This window comes from Cystoisospora suis, assembly GCF_002600585.1.
Source record: "Cystoisospora suis strain Wien I chromosome Unknown contig_1235, whole genome shotgun sequence".
Classification (NCBI taxonomy): Eukaryota; Apicomplexa; class Conoidasida; order Eucoccidiorida; family Sarcocystidae; genus Cystoisospora; species Cystoisospora suis.
This window is the reverse complement of record NW_027154036.1, coordinates 1-19,279: the sequence shown is the minus strand read 5'-3', so window position 1 is coordinate 19,279 and position 19,279 is coordinate 1. Positions and strand designations below refer to the sequence as shown.

The 19,279-nt window shown below is 53.8% G+C and overlaps 2 protein-coding genes across 2 annotated transcripts; both read left to right on the top strand.

The window, feature by feature from the left end:
* Positions 1-4,346, top strand: CSUI_002918 (peptidyl-trna hydrolase). The gene is made up of 5 exons (XM_068063116.1): positions 1-842; positions 1,281-1,347; positions 2,382-2,474; positions 2,793-2,919; positions 3,185-4,346. Exon 5 carries the CDS (start codon positions 3,267-3,269, stop codon positions 3,987-3,989), a length of 723 nt encoding a protein of 240 aa, XP_067924909.1. The 5' UTR covers positions 1-842; positions 1,281-1,347; positions 2,382-2,474; positions 2,793-2,919; positions 3,185-3,266; the 3' UTR covers positions 3,990-4,346.
* Positions 4,347-4,819: 473 nt separating this feature from the next.
* CSUI_002917 (dna polymerase phi subunit) lies at positions 4,820-18,775 on the top strand. The gene is made up of 12 exons (XM_068063115.1): positions 4,820-5,076; positions 5,883-6,757; positions 7,698-7,928; positions 8,836-8,951; positions 9,423-9,793; positions 10,388-10,493; positions 11,048-11,442; positions 12,026-12,421; positions 12,961-13,087; positions 13,519-13,660; positions 13,953-16,188; positions 16,309-18,775. The coding sequence occupies exons 2-12, from the start codon at positions 6,431-6,433 to the stop codon at positions 18,321-18,323; spliced, it is 6,462 nt and encodes a 2,153-aa protein (XP_067924908.1). The 5' UTR covers positions 4,820-5,076; positions 5,883-6,430; the 3' UTR covers positions 18,324-18,775.
* Positions 18,776-19,279: the final 504 nt, after the last annotated feature.

The following is a 19,279-nucleotide window of genomic DNA, read 5'->3' as shown; positions in this document are numbered from 1 at the left end:
TCGCCACAGCTCCTCACAGATGGTGGCGTAAGCAGGCAGCCACACCTCATTCGTCTTTCTCACGTGTCCGAGTCAGCTTCCTGCTTCTTCGTTCGACGATGGTCAACTGGTCGTGTTAGAGAACTGAGGACCGTCCAGCTGGGGCGTGACTACCAACATCAGTCCTAGTGCCGCTTCCAGGCTTCCTGGAGCTATCCCCTTTCTTCTCACGAGAGGACAGAGGGGAAAGGCAGTGTCCCATGATATTGTGTCTTCGCTCTGCTGAGCCCGGCGCAGTCGTTCTTATGACGCGTGCAAATGCTGTCCCGCCGACCGGTTGTCAGTTGCGTAGACGGTGTACGCCCTTTTTCATGTACCGCTTGTATGATGGTGAGCACATGTTAGGGAATTCTCCGATGAGTCGCTCGCCTGCGCAGTGGTCTCTTTGACACTTAAGCGTGCTTGTCAATGTTGCTGCTTGTACTACTGGAGGCGTCAAGCGTACAGCTTTTCAGCACCAGGGTGAGGCCCTGCAGTTTACGCGGCACGGCGCCCCTGAGACGACTTCGATCTCCGCTTAGCTGTCTAGACAGCGGCAGGTTTCCGGAGTGGGCGAGTCGGGCCCAATGCAAGCCATCCTCTTGTAGTCTGCTTGCGCAGGTCTCCTGACTGTTGGAGCCCTTTGGGGTGTCACAGTACCGCTCATGCGTCGAGGCGGTCTTGCGGAGGGAGACGTAACTAGTCCAGCTGCAGGCCAGGGAGGAGGACGCGACATTCCCGTAAAAGAAGAACCTTCTTGTTCAGCGACCAGAACGGTTGCGCAATCGTTCTTCGGTCTGCTACGCCTGCTGACTCGCTGGCGAGTAAGAGATACGAGGCTGAAAAGCTTAGACGATTTGAGTGTGAACTCTTGGTGAGAGCGCTGGGTGCCTCAACCCGAAGCCTGTGAGGGGTTCGGCTGCTGTGTCGATCTCGGAGTGCCGTAAGCGCAACAGGAGTTTCTCGTGACGTGGCTAGGATATTCACACCTCCTCGCCGTACCGCCATCTCCCTGGATGCGTTCTTTCTCGGAGTTAAGGCCCGTGCCAGTTCTGTTCTGTGTCTCATTGGTCTGAAATTGCGCCCGCACTGGCGGGCTCTCTGTTGCCGCCCAGTAGCAAGCGTGGATCATTGAGATTGAGACCTGAGACGAGTGGCCAGTCGTCGGCATTTCTTTCGCAACCAAGGCTCATGGAGGAACTTTTCATTCAGCGTTGTGTCTAAGGTGATATGGTTCAACCTTTCCTGTCGCCTTTTTGCAGGTTTTGCTCCCCTGGATGCTGAACCAGTGCGGCTCTCTGTGCTATTACCTCCTCCTTGGAAACTACGGTAAGTACGCACGTCCCATGTATTTTTTAACACAGGTTTCTACAAAGGTACTTATACACGTCTACAGTGATTGCACCGTACTGGAACAGCTCGGCATGAACTAGATGAAACGCTGCTCGTATGGTTTGCGTTGCATACGAAGAAGGTCCCATCGTGTCGATGTGTGTGGGTGTTTTTCCATTCACTCATCTGTGGCTTTCATACACCGTGTCCACACATACCGCGACTGAGCTGGGAATTCCTCTCAGCTGACTGAGTGTCTACCCTCCAATTTCGCCTTTACCCCGGAGCTTGGTCGCGGGGTCCCACTCCAGCAGGAAGTTACAGTGAGCTCGTGGGAGGGCGTACGACTGGTGAGACAGTAGCGTCTTAAAGTCGGCAATTGGTCACAGGTGAAGTCATTTCTGTGACCAAGTGATCAAGTCAAGCGTGACAGCACCGGGTCTTTCTGAGGGAGGTCTGTCTGTAAATGCCACACCGCCCGTGCCGCAAACTTGCTGAGGCAAGGCCCCAAACCAGATTGCAAGTGCAGCGCACACACTCCGGACGAAGAATCGCGGACTTCTGCAGGCCGTTAGCTTGCGACCCGTGTGGTGACACGGCACCCCACGACCAACGGGCGTCGTCAATAGCAGCAGGGCACAGTGTCAGAAGGCTGTGAACATGTCTGACGTGTGCACGGTTTGTCTCGACGTGCCTCTTCAGTTTTAGCTGTAGTTAGGAGGAAGATACCTTGGGGGAGACTTTCACTCGAGTTCTCTAGAGACCAGTTTGTTCCCTCTGATTCGCACTGTAGAGCCACACAGAAAATTTTCGGTGTCGAGCTACTTCTTTCACTCACTGTGCCAGCTGAGCCATTTCGCGCTGGGGGACGTGTATCATCACACGAAAGAGAATGGTTTTACGTGTACGAACGGTTTAGGGTCGAAGCGGAGAGGCTCCAGTCTCTCCGCAGCACATTGGTCCACCAGTGCCACAGCTGCAGTCATTGTCTGCTAACATTCATCTGATGCCCACGGAACTCCCGATTACAGATCTTTCAGTCACGACACCGTTGGCGAATTCCCTGGCGTTCCTCTTCACGTTTCTGACCGAAGCAGCTGTTGAAAAAACGCTTCCTTCCTTAGGTGAGGCTGGATGTACCTGAAAAGAACTGATCAGTCCAAGGTAGTTGGTTGACTGCCTTTCCTGTTCACTAAAGTGTACTGGGACTCTTTCTGCAGGTAACCTGGAGTTGCACTGTGATACATACTCGGAGACTCTCCAGCTGTAGAGAAATGTGCTGGTTCACGTCTCTTGTTCGTTGTGTATCCGTGGTGCGGAGCTTTCCCAGTTAGACAGTTGTCTTTCTGTGATTTGGTTACTTGTCAGCTTGTACTCCCTTCACTTAAGGAGCACAGAACACTGCTCTCTGCCCGGCTTGGGTGTGTCGTTTGTGCGTGCAGAAGCAGCAGCGGGGTGTGGCTTGGTTATACTTGGTTTCGCGCTCTGTGTCAGCCAGTGAATCGCGCTGTCCAGGGTTTCCATTCACTGCCCCACCTCGTGTCCACAACCTGCTTCGGCGAAGATAAAGTACAGATCAGCTGCGCTCTCGCGTAGATCCGACATATTCTTGTTGGGCTCTTTTGGAGTTGAAGGGGACACCGAGTTCTTCAGCATGCTGCTGCACCCCCTTTTTGCTTCACTCGGTATCTGTCCCTCAGTGTGCGACAAGCTGCTAGCCACACCGAGAAACGGTGGTGTATGTCGCTAGCAGGGTGGGGCACCAGGCTTGTGTCGCTAGGATGGTGCCTCAGCTGCGACGGGCAGCCAATGTTCTATGTGTTTACACGAACAGGGCACGCAAAGATCTCAAAGTTGACGCACGCCATCTGCAGGCGAGACGTCCTCTTCCGCTTCTTTTTGTACCCTTGGACGGAATGCCAGCTCTGGAAGACAGAAGGGTCAACACGGCTCTTCGGCGTGACCAGCTGGCATCCGCTTTCGTGCATTTCCTCGTCCAGACTTTGTGTCGCGCTCCCAGTGCGAACTCTTTTGCAGCTGGTGGGATGGGAGAGAGGGACGACTGCTGCAGCGACTCGCACCTCTGGATCCCTCACAGCAGCTGCAGAGCAACCGTGTGTACTGCAGTCCCTCGGCTCGTGCTAGCAAAGCCGTGGCTGTGTGGCGACACAATCGGCGAGTCAGTGGGTCGCGTCCTCGATCTCTTTAGAGTCCAAGCTCAGTCACTCGTGGCTGTTCTAGGGTGCACGCAGCTAGGCGTTGGACAGTTCGTCTTCGAGGAGGGAACAATCTCGGAAAAGAACAGTGCGGACAGCCTGGGGTCAGTTGCGGAGGCTGTCGGCACCGATGCGTTTTTACGTTTGAGATTCGGGCTCGGCCGGCCCAACAAAAAGGCATTGCTCCACAAGTTTTACCACGAGATTTTTTCTGAAAAAGAAAGGCTCGTTTTGGCAAGGAGAGTGTTTCCTGATGCTGTGGAGGTTGTAGAAAAAGTGCTTTTACGAGACAACTTTGGTACGAGAGATAGCTTGCGGTTTCGCGATGGACTGCCCTCTGAAACAAAAAGAAATCGTGTAGCGAAACAGTGCAATAGTCGACACAACTTTCTAAATCGACTGCATAGGCATATAAGAGGTTGATGGCTTGTCGGGCCGTGTTTCATTACAGCATTGTGTTCCGGCATGTTCGGCATGAAGGGCTGGCGCGAACATTTTCATCCTCGCTGAAATGAAGGGCGACTCTCTTGCGTTTTCTCATCATATGATTCCCCCAGTTGCCCTTTTATGAGTTGACTCAATCGGGGGCCTCATAGAACAAACCAGGAACGTCCCCGCTGAGCGCGTTTCTGGAGAGCGCTGTGGTGTGCCCTCGTTTTCAACGGTGCAAGGTCCTTCAGTTCGTGCACCAACGCTGCGGAGAAGTGTATGATAGTCGCGGCAGCCGTCAATCTGTAGGTGGAACGATAATCCCCTGCTTACCCACTTTGTCGTTTGTGTCAAACCTCTTTCTTGAGGGTTGAGCTATCGAATTCTTGAGAGCTCCTAGCAGCCAGCAGCATCAAGGATGCCGCCGACTTCGTGGCAAGGGCGCTAGGGGAAAGGGAACTGAAAGGTAACGGCCACAAAAAGAGCCCGCATAGTTGAGCTCTTCTGTCGTTTCACAACGGTGACAGAAAGGGCACGGACAGTTTGTCGCGTAGAGGACCTTCTCTCGCCGCTTATGTAAGGGGACGATTGCAAGAAGAGACACCTTAGGAGGCATTTGGGTGACATGTCAGGAGGAAGTATGAGTGTGCTGGCAGCTACTTGGGTAGGTAGTTAGTCGCGCCAACAGCTCCACCTGACGCGGACAGACCCGTCTTTGCCCACTTCATCTCAAGCAACATGCTTGGCAACTGGTATGGCGTCGTGTACTGTCGAAGAGCGTGGATATCGCCTTTGCATCCTGAGGGTGCGAGGCACCCGAGGTTCAGCTTTGCTATATGAGAGGCTCACCGAAGACCCTTCAAGTTTGGTCCTATAAGGCTGCTTGAAGCTTCGTAAGAGAAAACGACTGTGGCTGAATGTGGCTGGGTGGACCTGATTTGAGATAACGTGCTGTCGGAAACCGCACTCAAGAACGTGGGGTCTCCGATTGCACGGATATCTTGTTAGGAAAACCCACCAAGAGCTTTGAAAAGCCATAAGACGGACCTTCTCGGAGAACGATCGAACAACGACATTTGAGGTAAGTCTCATCTCCTGAGATGCCCACAGTACCATTCCAGATCGCTGAGATGCCGACGGAGCGCCACCGCGCGACAGGACCGTCAATCGAGCCGTGATGAGTACCGATAGTTTGTGTGGTGTGTTGTGTGTGGGCCGCCGGCCAGGTGAATCCGGTGCATCCCGTACGATGTTTGTGGTGGCAAAATGGACAAATCTGAACCAGCCAAGTTCTGGTCTCAACCGCCACGTCTCGCGGTACTGCGCACGTTCCCCCACCAATCAGCTGCGAGGGCAGTGAGTGCCCGAGAGACTAACTTGAGCCGGGAAGGGGTCGTGATATCAGCAGAACAAACCACCTGCGGGACCTGTACCGGCGTCGGGACACGCCGGCAGCAGCCGCGTGTGTGTCACCCAGAAAAAGTTTGGACACGAGAGTTCTGCAGCTTCGCTGACGAGTCACAAACAAGAGCCCTTGGGATATCCCGGAGGCATTCTATCCACAAGCAGCACTCTCAGACCAGCACTGAGAAAGGTCTACTGTGCTCAGCAGCAGGAGAGGCAGAACTGAAGAAAACTAATTGGTGACCCACACTCGTACCGCAGGTCACCACGTGCTGCATGCACAAGCGTTGCAACTGCATCGCCGCTTCGATTTGTGAAACATGCAGCCTGTGCCAATAGGAAGTGAAATCGATACATGGGGCTGGGGAAATACTATTGTGGGCTCGAACTGGATTTTCCTTTCTCGTAGTGCTCTCACAAGAGGAGAAGCAGCCACTGTGACTTTTTGTTGTCTCCCGCCTTCTGTTTGCTATCTTTTTTCAGTTATCTGGTGGTTGTGGGGGGAGGGGTTCTTTTCCCAGTCTTCGCTCGCGTCTAACCAAGTAGCCCCCTTTTCACGCAGTCGGACTATGAGCCCCTGCCCTCCAGTCTCCGAATGAAACGTCCAGGTTCTGCGCGGGCTGTCCCTCCTCCCAAGAGCTGCAAGTATTTCCCCTAAACCGCCCGGCTCACGTCTCCCGCCTCTAGGCCCCCCTCTCAGCGGCAGTGTCAGCTAATTGTTAGAGCGCGGGCCCGTCAGGCTGTCTCCTCGGAATCCTAGGGGACACCTTTCCTGGCGTTGAGTTCTGACGGGCGCCGTCACCGTCACCCACTGATTTGTCATCGTCCTCACGACTGACGTAAGCCGCTCCGACTATGGAACTCCTGCACCGCCTCGCCGGCGTCCAGGATCAATGTCGAAGAACAGGCAGTTAACGTGCGTGTGATTCTCAAATCGCGTCACTGTTGCTCTGCACTTCACTCTTAGCGCCTTACGCCCCTCTTCTCTATGCCTGAGTCATACTCGCGTTCCTGCGACTTCCCCTGTCACCATGGACAATGCCCGGGGATTTCTCGACTCATTCTGGGACCTCGGCAGCTGGCAGCGTGAGACTAGGATCAACGCAGCTGTCAAACTTCTCTCCTACCTTGTAAAATGTCAGATTTGCTCTTCGTCTGCTGAGGGCAGTGACTCGTCATCTCCTGAGGCTCATCCACCATTCTTCACAACGCCCGACGATCACGGCGCTGGAAGTATAAACGGAGCCAGGGAGAAGAAAGCTAGTCAGAAAGACAGGCGGAGCAATGCCGCTACCGGTTTGGTGTCTTTGAAGGGAACAGGGGCCTCTGCGGACCTGGAGTACGCGGTGAACCGGCTGGTATGTTTCTGGTGGTTTCGCTCATCTGACCCTGTGCAATTGTACCTCAGGGAACCCTGTCCAGGTACCAGTATATTATCCTTATACCGGTCGCTTTCTGTCCAGCAGCCTGTCTGTGGTGATTTCGTCACAAGCTATTAGCACGGCAGTCCAGAGACTACAATAGCAGATTCGCCAAACTCCTGCACGTATGCACTCGAGCGGTCATTGCCGCGGAGAGCGGAGGAGACCTTGTAGAGCCTGGACAGGAGCCATGCCGTCGCCCCTAAGGAACTGGAGCTCACATAGCATTCACATCAGTGAATTCTGAACCCTCTCTCTGGAAGTCGCCCCAAAGGCAGGTATTACAGTGCAGTGGTCTTCGTGTGTTGCGTCTGGCTCTCGGTGTGCTGCGGGGGCACTTAATGCTTCATGCAGTTCTTCCGTGTGATGTCTTTCTTGTAATGTTTTGCTTCCGGCTTTCCTGCTTTAATTGGATTCAGTACCTGTTGTGATGCCGTGCTTGTCCGGCCTTCGTTGGCTTTTTGCCTGTTGTGCCTCTCCAGTCTTCCTTCTCTTTGTCGGCTCCCTCATTCTCCCTACCATCAATGCGTATTTCTCCCTTGTCCATTATCTTGTGTGTCTGCGCAGCACTTTTGTCCCTCCTCACTCCGCGTGGCTGGCTCTCTGGACCCGCATCCTTGTGTGTTGTCCGACCTCTTTCGCCTTGCCCTTCATTTGACGTCCGTGGGCATCGCCTCAGATACTGTATTACATTGAATGTCCCTACTGGCATCCGTATTTTGTACTTCCTTTTGTAGGTTGTGTTCTAATAGTATTACATATCTTCTCTTCACCTTAAACGGTATCCTGCGGGGTGTATTGATACTCCGCTTACAGTGCCTTTCAAACCTGGACCTGCCTGCCGTGACATCTTCCACACGCTCGTATCTGTTTTCAGGTGGCGGGGTTAGCTTCTTCACGGACAAGTGCGCGTCAAGGCTACGCTGTTGCGCTTCTTTTGATTTTGTTTCGTTTCAAGAAGGAAGTACCAAGGGAAAGAATTTTAACTGCGATATATCGTTCTACGTCAATCGCTAAGGTTGCCCCTGCTGATGTTAAGGACCTTCTTATAGGCCGGCTGTTGGGTCTTACCGTTCTTCAAAGGACTGGCTACTTCAGGACGAATGCTGTAGGCGGAACAATCTGAGGAATGGCCGCGGGGAAGGACCTTAGTACAGCGAGAAGCAGATACGGCTTGTTGACAATATAATCACGTCGCCGTGTCTTAGTTTTGTACCCCAAAAGTGTGAGAGATCTTTCCATAGCTTCGCTTCGTGTGCATCAGTTGGTGTACAACCTGTACAGCGACAGACGAATGATCCAGCGGGGGTACAGTCAGTGAGGCACGTACTGGTCCATGCGTGGGTGACCGGGTCTTCTCTCGCTTTGCACCAGCAGTCACCGCCTTCTTGCCGGAGAAGCAGAGCGTGTCTTTCCCCCGGCAAGTGAAACCTCAATCAGGGTTCTACAAACTTGTCTGTGTAGCAACGCTGACACCAGTCGTTCACATGTATGCTCCCCAGCTAGCAAGGTTTCTCGCTGGCAGGCCGCCTTGGTTGACTCCACTACACCTTGTAAGTTTACTTTCGAAGATTCTTGGCCACGTCATATGTAACGTGAACGGTGTCGGGGTAACTGTCTGCATGGCAGGTGATGGGTTACTCCTGCGAGCGGGTCCTTGCCTTTCGATCAGATCGCGCTGTAGATACATTCAGTTCCCCGTTGGCAGTGTGCCTGCGGGGTCCCGTTTTTGGATGCCGTTGGGTTTTTTGACAAAGGTGGAAAGCAATTCCGATTCAGAAGAGCGGGAGAGACGCAGCTGGGTCAAATTCTCGCATTAGGGAGATGCTGCTCGGACACAGGGCGTGCGAACCGTATGTGCAGAAGTGACTCGACAAGCTTGGACCGGGACGAAGAGAGTGACATCTCTGTTTCGGAGTCCCTCCCTTCTCTCGGGTACGTACTCGAGTGGCTGCATGGCGGCTTCTGTTTGTTAGGGGCGCCTTTTGTTGCTGGTGTCTTTGATTGCTGTTCAGTGCCTGACACAGCTGGAGAGTGTCTTTGCTTCTCTATGGGAGATCTTCGATAAAAAGGTTTACCTGCAGGAGGCCGCTGCTCTCCTCATTCGTCTCATCGTTGTCGACGTTGCCAGGTGAATCACGGGCTGCCTGACGTCGACCTTAGTTAAGCTTTTCGTTTCCGGCGGGTGGAGTGAGTCAGACTGAGGTGTCTAGAGACCCCGTACCTGGCACCCCGGGTGACTTCAGTGTCATAGGTTCACTGTGTTTTCCGAGTAGGCCTGATAGTAGTCCCTGCAGTTTTGGAAAATATGAAACCTTTGCATTCGTGTTGCTGCGACGGTTTGTCTTCTCTGAGACAATGGTGCCCGTCTAACCAATTGCTTATTCCTCCGCGGTCCGTCAAGTAGGGTTGCTCAACATTGTGCGTGGTGGAGCCCGGCAGGGAAGGATATAGAACGCCTGAAGGTGAAAATCGTTTCGTGAGAAGCGTAGATTCAACTCAGCTGAATCCTGGCAGTGAGCAAGATAGGAATGGTCGACTACTGTGCACGTATTCTAGAGCGCGGAGTCCGCACCCTATACTTGTTTCTTCTTGTCTTCAGTTTCAGTCCAGCTTTGGCTCTGCAGTTCGTGTCGCCGCGTCTGGCAGCGCTGGAGTCCTTTCGAGTCTCGACACCGTCCTCTCATCTGGCGCCGAGACATGCTAAGGAAGAGATTTCTCCAGGAGGAACAAGCGAAGACCACAACGACAAGACAGATAAAGCAGTCCGGAGCACTTTCCAGGCTGTGTCCAAAACACTAGGGAAAACCGTGACAGGGTGCCTGCCGTGCGGCCTGGCAGCGCTGCTGCTCCATTTACGGTGGGAGGCCTCGAGGCGAGAGGACTGGCTCTCCACAGGCAACAACTCTAAGGGGTCACAAGGTCCCATCGTCAATGTCAATGGCATTTTAACGAACTTCGATCTCATGCACAGTAAGCAACCGACTCTCAATCATTGGCGTGCTAGTATACTGCTTGAAAATGTGTGTCGCGCTCCTGAGCTTTCTGGAGAGTCTCTCTCGGTAGGGGTGAGCTCCGAGCCGCCGAGCACAGCATTGTTCTCGGACAGGCAATTTATATTCAATAATATGCCGTTCCGGATGCATGCTTGCAATTCTGTTTTATCCTTTTTCTTCTCGTAAGAAGACGCCCATGCGAAACCGTTGTAAGCTATGTAGCTAGTCAGCCCCTGAAAGAGTTGCGAAGTCATCTCGTGACACCTGCAGCCTAATCGCGAGAAGAGACAGGTAGGCAAACGCCCACATCCGCTACTATGGAATCCAAACTAGCACGCACTATGTTCCGCCCTTGACGACTTCTACTGACAATAAGGACGTGCAGCTGCAAGGGCCTATCAGTTCACCACTGTCAACGATCACACTGCCGGCGTGTTGTCTGGCGGTTGCCTAGCCGGACCGCATCTCTTCACGCGTGCGAGTGTACCAGCCGCGTGCTTTTTTCCGGGGCATTCGGTTTTCTTGCACGTTGCTTGATTATACGATACTATCGTTTTCTTTTTTCCTCCAGGAAAGCACCAGGACCTACTCTTGTCTTATTTGGCGGATACGGCAGCTTTTCATCCGCGGCTCCACAGTCTGTGGGACGGATGCTTGAAGCTCCTGCTTCACTCTAAGTACGTCAGGTAGACGGGTGCACACAAACTCGTGAATATATCCGCACACGTTGAAGAGTTATCTGACTCAGCCCTATTGCAAGCTGCTCTTGCCCTCTTTGCGTCGTTCTATCGAGGCACCAGTCCCGTGTCTGCAGCTAGTTTAGCGGTTCACTGGTGGTCGCTGAGGTTTTCCTGCTTCCTTGATGAAGGCCGCAGCGAAGGGCGACCGGGGTGGCTGCGCGTTTTGTCAAGGGGATGAAGTGCGCTTACACCTCTGCTTCGAGAGATCCACGTGTTGTCTTAGAGGAGTTACTGGTGCTGTAGAAAATTCACTCTTGCTGCGACGCGTGCTGTTGGGGCGATGCGGCACTTGTAGTTCAGGCGCTCCGAAGCCTCGTCTGCGCAGGCCATAGGCTGTCGTGTAAATTGAGGGGAACCTTTCCAGTCTGCGATATCGACCGCACAGAGAACTCTATATGGAGCTTCCTAAGACGGCGGTTTTTTACTTTTGAGTCTTCTATTCGGGGCCTGGCCTACGCATTTTTTCTTGGTCTTTCCTCTCGTCCGTTCAGCATCAACGCGAATCCGAAGGCCGCTTTCATCCTCTGGTGGGAAGGAGTGGATCGTACGTTATTTCCTAAGCCTCGTCTGCCTGCTGCTGCCGCAGGCAAATATGAGACAGAAAAGCAGAGAGTCGAGGTGCAGGAAACAACGAGTTTGCAGAAGGAGTTTCTCGGTCTACGGCTTGCCCTTGAAGTCGCAATTAGACTCAAGAGGAGCGCCGTCGTGGGACAGGGCTTGAACGCGGTGCACGGAGCGGCACAAGAGAAAGGTGATGAAGAAAACACGAGGGTTGGACCGGACGCGGAGCCGCGAGTCCTGAGACAAGAAGAGGCGCTGGAGCTGATGGCCGACATTTGGACTCGGGGAAGAGGCTTTGTCCGTTGCCTGGCTAGGCATGTGGAAGGTGAGTGATGCTCTTTGTCTTCTGGTAATTGCTTGGTCAGCTACAGAGATGCTCTCCTTTTTCATCCTTCCCCACTCACCGTGGAGCGCCGGTTGGCACCTGGGAACTACTGGTACCAGGAGAGAATCCTGCCTGTGCTCTTCTGGGACGGCAGCCTTGGATTTGGACGTAGCCTAATCCTCTTGTTCAGTGCAGCGGAAATTTCGAGTCACTCCTCACTGGGAGTGGGCCCACTCTATGTTGACAGCTACCATGTTCGTGTGTTTCTTAGTGGAGCCAACGTGTGCAGCAAGAACAGTTTAAAACGGCGGACCAGGAAACAGTGGCCGCCACCAGTTGTCCCTTTCACTGCAGCTTTTTGTGTTGGTAGCGACAGGCAACTTTGGAATGTCGACCTGTCGAGAATTGCCGTTTCACAGCGAAGCTCATTTCTTCGGCTCGTGCCGTCGCGAACAAGTGGGGGGTCAGGGCCTTTTCAGGAGAGGCAGATACACTAACTAAGTCTTTCTGAACAGCTTGCTTCTTCATTTTTTACGGCTGATGGTCACGGTGCTACTGATCATACGGTCCGGTGCTTCTGCAGCGAGCAAATCGGATCCACTGCATGACATGGCGAACTTCGTGCTCGACAGCCTTGGGTATCTGTTCGCCGGAAGCTCGTCTGGGGCTCTGCCTATCTCCTCGCTTAGTGGCTCGCCAGCGAAGAGGCGAGACAGGCCGAATCGTGCGTTGGTGGCACCTGCCGCAAGTCATGCCGAGCTATCTTCGCAAACTGTTGAACAGCCCACGCAGCCGTGCGGTTGTCCCGCGGACCCCACACCTGAAGGCCTTTTTACAGGCCTTTCGTGCGACTCTATTTTTGACTACGACGAAGAAATATTCAGTTGGACTCAGCGTGACACGGACAGCCAGTCACCACAGCCTGGGGACAAAAAGCAATGGCAGCCGCCGATGCTGAAGCACCCCTTCGGCACTGAAGGTAAGCTCCCTACTGGGCTCGCCCTCGCTTTCCGTTCGCGTCGGTATTTCAGTCGCCCTTGCGTTGTGTGGCTAGATTCCAAGTCTGCATGTCACTCAAGCAATTCACATACCCGCAGCTTCTCGATGAACCGACGCAAATCTTCGCGGTGCTTATGTTAGTTGGGAGTCGCTGCGGTCTTCAACAAAAGCCGGAGTGCATTTTTCCCTTTAGATGTTCTTAAGACCGCTGGAAGTGCGCTGTTGCGAGTTTGTTTTCCGTAATGCGACGCTTGAGGTAGACGAATAGTTCGCGGCCTAGAAGGAGAGTAGCTAAGCTGATAAATGCCTGATGTCCTCACGGATCAGCCTCGAGCGGCTTGAATCTCATTACCGTGACCCCGACAATTGGTCACGGACCGTGGAGATATGTTCGGAACCCATGTCCTGGGACCCTGAGAGCACCTGGACTTTTTGTCCGTTATGAAGTGAGGAGCAATCTTTTTGCACTTCCGTGGTGGGTTCTATTCGTGCCTCAGTGTTGTTGTTGTCTATTTACAGTCTTCGGTCCCCGAGGCGAAGTGCTCTGGCAGCCTCTTGCGCTGCCTCTGTCGTCCCGACTTGCAATATTAAGGGTCTGGGGAGAGATGACTGGTTACAACCCCATGCGCAAGAGCTCAGTCAGAAAGTGAGTCGCGCCTTTACAGTTTCCTGTCTCAGGCAGCATCTACGCCGAAAGCTAGTTCAGTCGGACCGGCTTGAGAATAGGGATTTGGCTACCTGTTGGACAAGCCCGGCAAACCCGAAGCCGTGTGTCGAATCGACGAATCGCTCCGGCTCGACGCACTACGCAGACGTGGGGGACCGGCGTCCCGGTCGGGCCTGCACCGGCGTATGTCTAATTTACTGCCGAGGCACCGGAGCTCGTCTGGCCCTACTAGCGGCCGCCGGCAGGAAATTTCTAAGATGTCCTGCTCTATGACTTAGCCGGCTTGTTAGCGTGATGGCCAGGTGTGACCTGATATAGCGTGGCTCATTTTTGCAGCAACTCGCTCCGAAGACCTCTTACTACCCGCTGGGTGTGATACCTTTGTTCCTCCTTACGCCCTCTGTGATCAGAGTTGCCCGGCTTCTGTTTGGAGGAGGATTGCCTGCTGAAGACATGCGCCCTGAAGCTTTACTGCTCGAAGTCTTGGAACTCGCTTACCGGCCGGGAGCCGCCGCTACGGGACCCTCACTGGCGTCCTCTTCTGCCCGTGAAGTGAGTCTTCAGCGGGTTGCTCATTCTTCAGCATCACAGAAAGAAGGAACAGGGTAGGCCCTGGCCCCTTTGGCTGTCTCCATGAAAAGTAGTCCGATATGAGTAATTCGTCTGCTCGGCTGCGCGGGAGAAGGGAAGAAGCTCATTCTCTCGAGGCGGCAACTTCTCCGTGAGGGCAGCGTGGTATGGGAACGGATGAGTGGGTCTTTCTCAGCATGTGTCTCCTGTCCCTCCTCGGGCGCTAAGATACAGACATCTCGCGTGTGTTAATGGTATCTTGCGGGGTTTGCAGACTTCAGCGTCTCCGCGCTGCCTCCAGTGGGTTTTGGATTTTCTCCTTCTTCTTCCTCAACAGCTGCCGTCTTCCTGTTTCGCCACTCTGTCATCGTCGTCCGTGCTCTCGTCGCTGTTTGTTTCAGTTCTTCTCTCTTCGTCGTTCCAGTTTGTCTCCACGTCGCCGCCCGCAACTCCCCCCGTCTTATTCGTGTCTCCGCCGATGCTTCTCGCGGCCCTCTCCTCATTTTCCCCAGACCTTGCTATCCGTTCGAGCGGGGAAAAGTGCGCGACGTTGCCATCCCTTGTCTTCCTTCTGTCTCCTGCGGAGTTGCCGTGGCGAGTTATCCTCTCCAAGCTCTCTGTTCTCGCTTGTTTTCTGCTTTCCAAGCACGTTGAGCAAATCGTGAAGCAGGCATTTCTCCACGGAAGTGGACGGGAGCGAACACCGCAACTGGAGGCTCCAGTGTCGTGGGCTGAATCTCGCCCGGAGCCTAGGGATAGCGGCGCGTCGCTTGGTTTTTCTGCTTCTACTGCGAGTGTGGCAGAAGTGAAGTTTATTGAGGAACTTCACGGGGTGCACACTGTGTGTTTTTCACTTTTTTCTGCGTCTTCCGCGTCTCGGAGGGAGGAGGTGAGGACTACGAATGAAGCGATGCTGGGGGAAGACGAGGCGTCGGCAGAAAGTGAAGAGACGCTGCAGATACGGGCGACGTGTAACGCAGCTCTTGTAAAGAAAGGAAAGTGGAAGAAAGCCATGAGTGAAGTGAAGGGAGGGTTCGTTCTCAATGTTCACTGCCAGACTTGTCTCACAGACTTTCTTGAGTTGCCGAGAGAGATGGACGAGGCCCAGAGTGACGATTCTTCAGGCTCCGCAGGCAAGGAGTGTAGTGCGTCCGAGAAGCGAGGTGCGGCAGGTGCGGGTAGTGGACAAAAAGGGGAAGAAGAAGCGAGAACGCAGACGGATGATACCGTACGGATGAAGAGGGAAGAACTCTTGCGCGCTTGTTTCGAAGCATCGTCGCAATCTTTAGAGTTGACTAGGAAATTGCTCGATCACGGGGAAGAGTCCAAAACTCCCGCGGCGGACGCGTCCATCGGTGAGGGCCAGAAGAAACGAAAAGGACAAAATAAGAGAGAGGCACGACAAGAAGAAGTTGGAAGTGAAGAGCGGACGACGAGAGCAGTGGTGCAAGTGGGCATCAACACGGCTCTACGGGTTGTAGCGCTGGGTGTGTCGATGCTTTGTCTTTACCCTTACTTAGTATCAAGGTGCGCAGGGTACGAAAAGAAAATTAGCCTTAATGCACCCCAGGAGATAGAAGGTAACGAACAAGGTAGGATATTCAGTTACTCGGAGGGTGACGATAGCAGCGAAGCGGAAGAAGGCGGTATGGAAGGTGGGTCTCTTTTCGGTTCCGAATCGAATGAGAGGGAGGAAAACTTGGTGAAAGAAGAGGAAAGAGAACTAATTGACTTCTATGTCCTATTAGGGGAATTCTCCCACCAGATGCAACAACTGCTGACATGGTTAGAGACGAGCGCAGGTAAGGGGGGGTGGCGGAAGGGTGACTACGACGAAGAGTTCATAGATCTGGCGGCGGAAGTGCTTTCGAAGACAGCAGGAACTGTCAGTCGGCTTCTGTTCATTGGTAGCTCAGGTTTTGGTGGTGGTTTCTTGAGGTCAATCGGGAAGGCTCTGTGGAAAGAGTTATGTGGATTCGTTGCCACTGAAGATCTGGACGCCGTTGTGGATGTCTTTCTTGAGTGTGGTGCTTCACAAGATGAAGCAAAACGGGAATCGGAAGAGGGGCACGGGGGCCATGAAGAGATGGAGGAGGAAGAGGAGAAGGTGCCGTCAAAGGATTTAAAGACCGGCAGTCACACTGCGGAGGCTGATCATCCGGAGACAGACGAATCCGAAGCAACTTGTGAGACCAGTGAAGCAGAGGATAGCCAAGCTGACGACAACAACAAGGCGGCAAAAGAGAAGAGACGGGGGGGAAAGGGAAAAGGACGTGATTGTTCCGAGAGAACAACATGTTGCGAAACTTTTGCTGATGAACAGGAGTCATGTAATGCGCTTTCCAGTGATGTCTGCAGTGCAGAGAAAAAGAACAAGAGAGAAAACACCCAAGACGACGACAGTGAAAAAAGCGACGGTGAAGATTATGATGACGATCGATTCTCCATCGAGCTCGGCGCTGACGATACCTACCGAGCATTGTTGGACGAGGACGGCAGTGCACTTCCCGGTGAGCCCGAGCACCCCCCTCCCGCTGCTCACGAAGGACGCATGCAGCGAGCCATTCAGAAGCAACCTTCGTGTCTTCTAAGAAGCTGCCTCGTGTTGCCCGTGTGTGCTCTGCTCTCAGGTGTCTACGCTCCTCCTCACGCAGCCCTCCGAGCCCAAGCATCGAACGAGAGGAAGCAGCGGCTACGTGACCAAGCACGTCATCTGCAGCTGCGGTTGCGAACTCTGGACGTGCTCCAGGTATACCTGGAAAGCAGTCCGTGGTCTTCCCGAGCCCTATCCATTCTGAGTGTGCTCTATAGAAGTTTTGGGAGGGCGTCTTTGAAAAGTTCTCTTGAGCAAGCACGGAAGAAGCAAAACGCAGCGCTGTTTCAGCATGTCACCGACAAGACCAAGAGGGTATTGCTCAATGCTTGTGCCTATGCGAGCAAACGCCGGCCTGTCTACACCAGCGGTTTGCCAACGACCAAAGCGGTGCGACGCCAAAGGGACTTTGGTTCAGAGACGAGTTGTGAAGACAAGGCGGGTGTGCTGTTGACGGGACGGAGCGTTGTAGCTGCTGCGTGGGCGACACTGGCGTGGGAGAAGGAACAGAGGAAAGTCGGCAGCAAAGGTGACACCGGGAGATATGGAAACAATAGACTTCCGTTATCTCTGCCGTTCCCGCCTGTGATTATCTCGCTCGAGGACTCAACAAGTGCACCACTTCGGGGTTTTGAAAGTCTAACCAGCTGTGTTGAGGGCGGGTCCGGAGACGTGCTAGAGTTCGAGCAAGCGTTGTCGGGATCCCTCAAGAGTCAAAAAGACGTGCGGAAAAGTGCGCTGCTTTACGCATGCTGGGTGGAGACCCAGCAACTCCTTGCACAACGAGCTCTTGAGATTCTAGATGTCTGTACTGCAAGCCGCAACCTCTCTCAACCGCAGAGTGCCAGCGCTGCTCACTCTTTGGGGTTGACGCTTCTCACTCATGTGTTTAAGACCGAGCAGCAAGTTGCCTCTTTCTTCGGACGCGAGCTGTGCGCAGCGGGCGCATTCCCGACATACCAGATAGCCTGGGCTGGCAGCGTAGCATCGCAGGTGCTGAACGTCGCTTTGAATGAGTGGGCAACGACGCACAGCAGTCGGCAACAGCACCTAGATGCTGCGTTTTTCCGGTTTTACGCGGACAGGCGTCCAGACTTCTTGAAACATCTAGACTTCCTCGGCACCGCGGAACTGCGTGCCAAAAGTGTTTTTGTCCGCAGAGAATGCGTTTCGATTGCTGCGGCAGTGGTGAGTCATCCGTCTTTCTTCGGAGCGACAGTCGAGGAGAGCACTAAAGAAGGGAAAGAAGGCAAAGCAAAGCACAAAACAGACAAGACAAAGGGTGACAGTGAACGCCCACACGCGGGTGCCCGTGCACCGGTGGTTGGAATCTGCTGGAAAGCGTGGATACATCGTACAAAGAGGGGAGGAGGACGGCGAGAAAAGAATCCTAACCTCGGAGCAGAAGACGGCCCTGTTTGCTCGTTACTGGAACCCTTGCCCGTGAGGCAAGAGGTGGCTTCAACGACTCTACCTCATTTGCTGAGACAGATGGCATCACTGGCAGAAAGGGTGAGTTCTCCCGGCACTGGGGCGAGTTTCTCTTCTGCCTCTCAGATGAAGGCCAGTCACAAAGAAATGCTTGTGGCCATGAAAACTATTCTGCAAACAACCTGGACACGTATGCGGGTGGAAAAGACTCAGGGGGGAAGCGTGAGTATGGTCCACCGAGCTGCCGAGAGGTCTGAAGAACAACATAACGGCATGGACACTAGTGAAAAGTCCACCTTCAAGTTGGCCGTGCAGGCTGTCGCCGAGAGAGTAAAAGATGCTGCGTTGAAGCTTCGAGGCAGTGCAGGACGGCATGCAGGGATTTACAACGGCATCACGCGGCTTGTAGGGCTGCTTTTGGGAGGCGAAGGGCACGCCGCGCCAACCGGGGGAGGTCGAGACAAGCAAAAAAAACGAAGAAGGGGTAAGAGAGAGCTGGCTTTCACAAGATCTGAATGTAACGAAGGCGGCCACCCAGGGGTTGAAGCGGAAGCACCAGAAGGCTCGGTCTGTCTCGATGCCGGCATCATTCCAAAGCGTGCCAAAGTAGGAAAAAAATGAGGATGAAGGGATTGCACATGTGGCGCGGCCACCGAAAAGTAGCTACAGGACACACACACCTGGACACGAGGGAAAAAAGAGAAAAGACAGAATCTTCGCGGACGCGCAGCAATGCCAATGATCTGCTGGGCACAAGGAAAAGATTCGTGGATAATGCCACTGTCTGCGGAGCGGAGAATTTGGGTGTTGGCTGAGGTACGAAAGGTCTCCAGCCGGGTGTAGTGCCTGATGTGTTCAAGCCCGAATCTTCATAGGACGGCGTACATGGGCGGAGCAAGAAGTGTCAACTGCAGCGTGTTGCGTTGGACTACGCGAAGTGAGCCTGGTGCGGGATTCGCACTTGTCGTTAACTAGGAGGATGAGACTACTGAATTCGTTTGGTTGCACAGCGGGAGTGCGCGCGGCGGGGCGGCTCTGCAAGGAGCCGAGTTGACAATCAGCGGTTCAACGGTTGCTACTAGGAAGGGTGATACCTCAGGCCCCCGAGGAGGAACCGCTACAGACTTTCAGTTGCCACCAGGGGGGCTGATACAGTGGATCGGATGTTTTGCGTGTGAAGACCGGCACGTCTGCAGCTACGGATGTGGATCAGTGTGTCTCAAGGCTTCCGGCCGCACGGCATTCCGCCGCCGAAACACGCTTTACGAAAGACTCCAACCATCACTAAAACAGCAACAGCCGGTAGCACGTGTTCCCGATGCACGCCAGCCCGTGAGGAGACTACATAGTACCAAATGAGGATCGGGAAGACTGTACTGCGGGCCGAAGAATATATCTGGAGTATGCTGTAGAAACTCCGGAGAACTTGACACTGACTAGCAGCGTTTGGTGGGACTCAGCGTCTCCCGGGCCCGCGCAGCACAGGGGACAACCGAGCTACGAAGCACCAGTGGCCTCACATCTTTCTCACATTCTTGCGCGAGCAGGCCTGGAGCGCAAGAATGTGAGAAAGATGT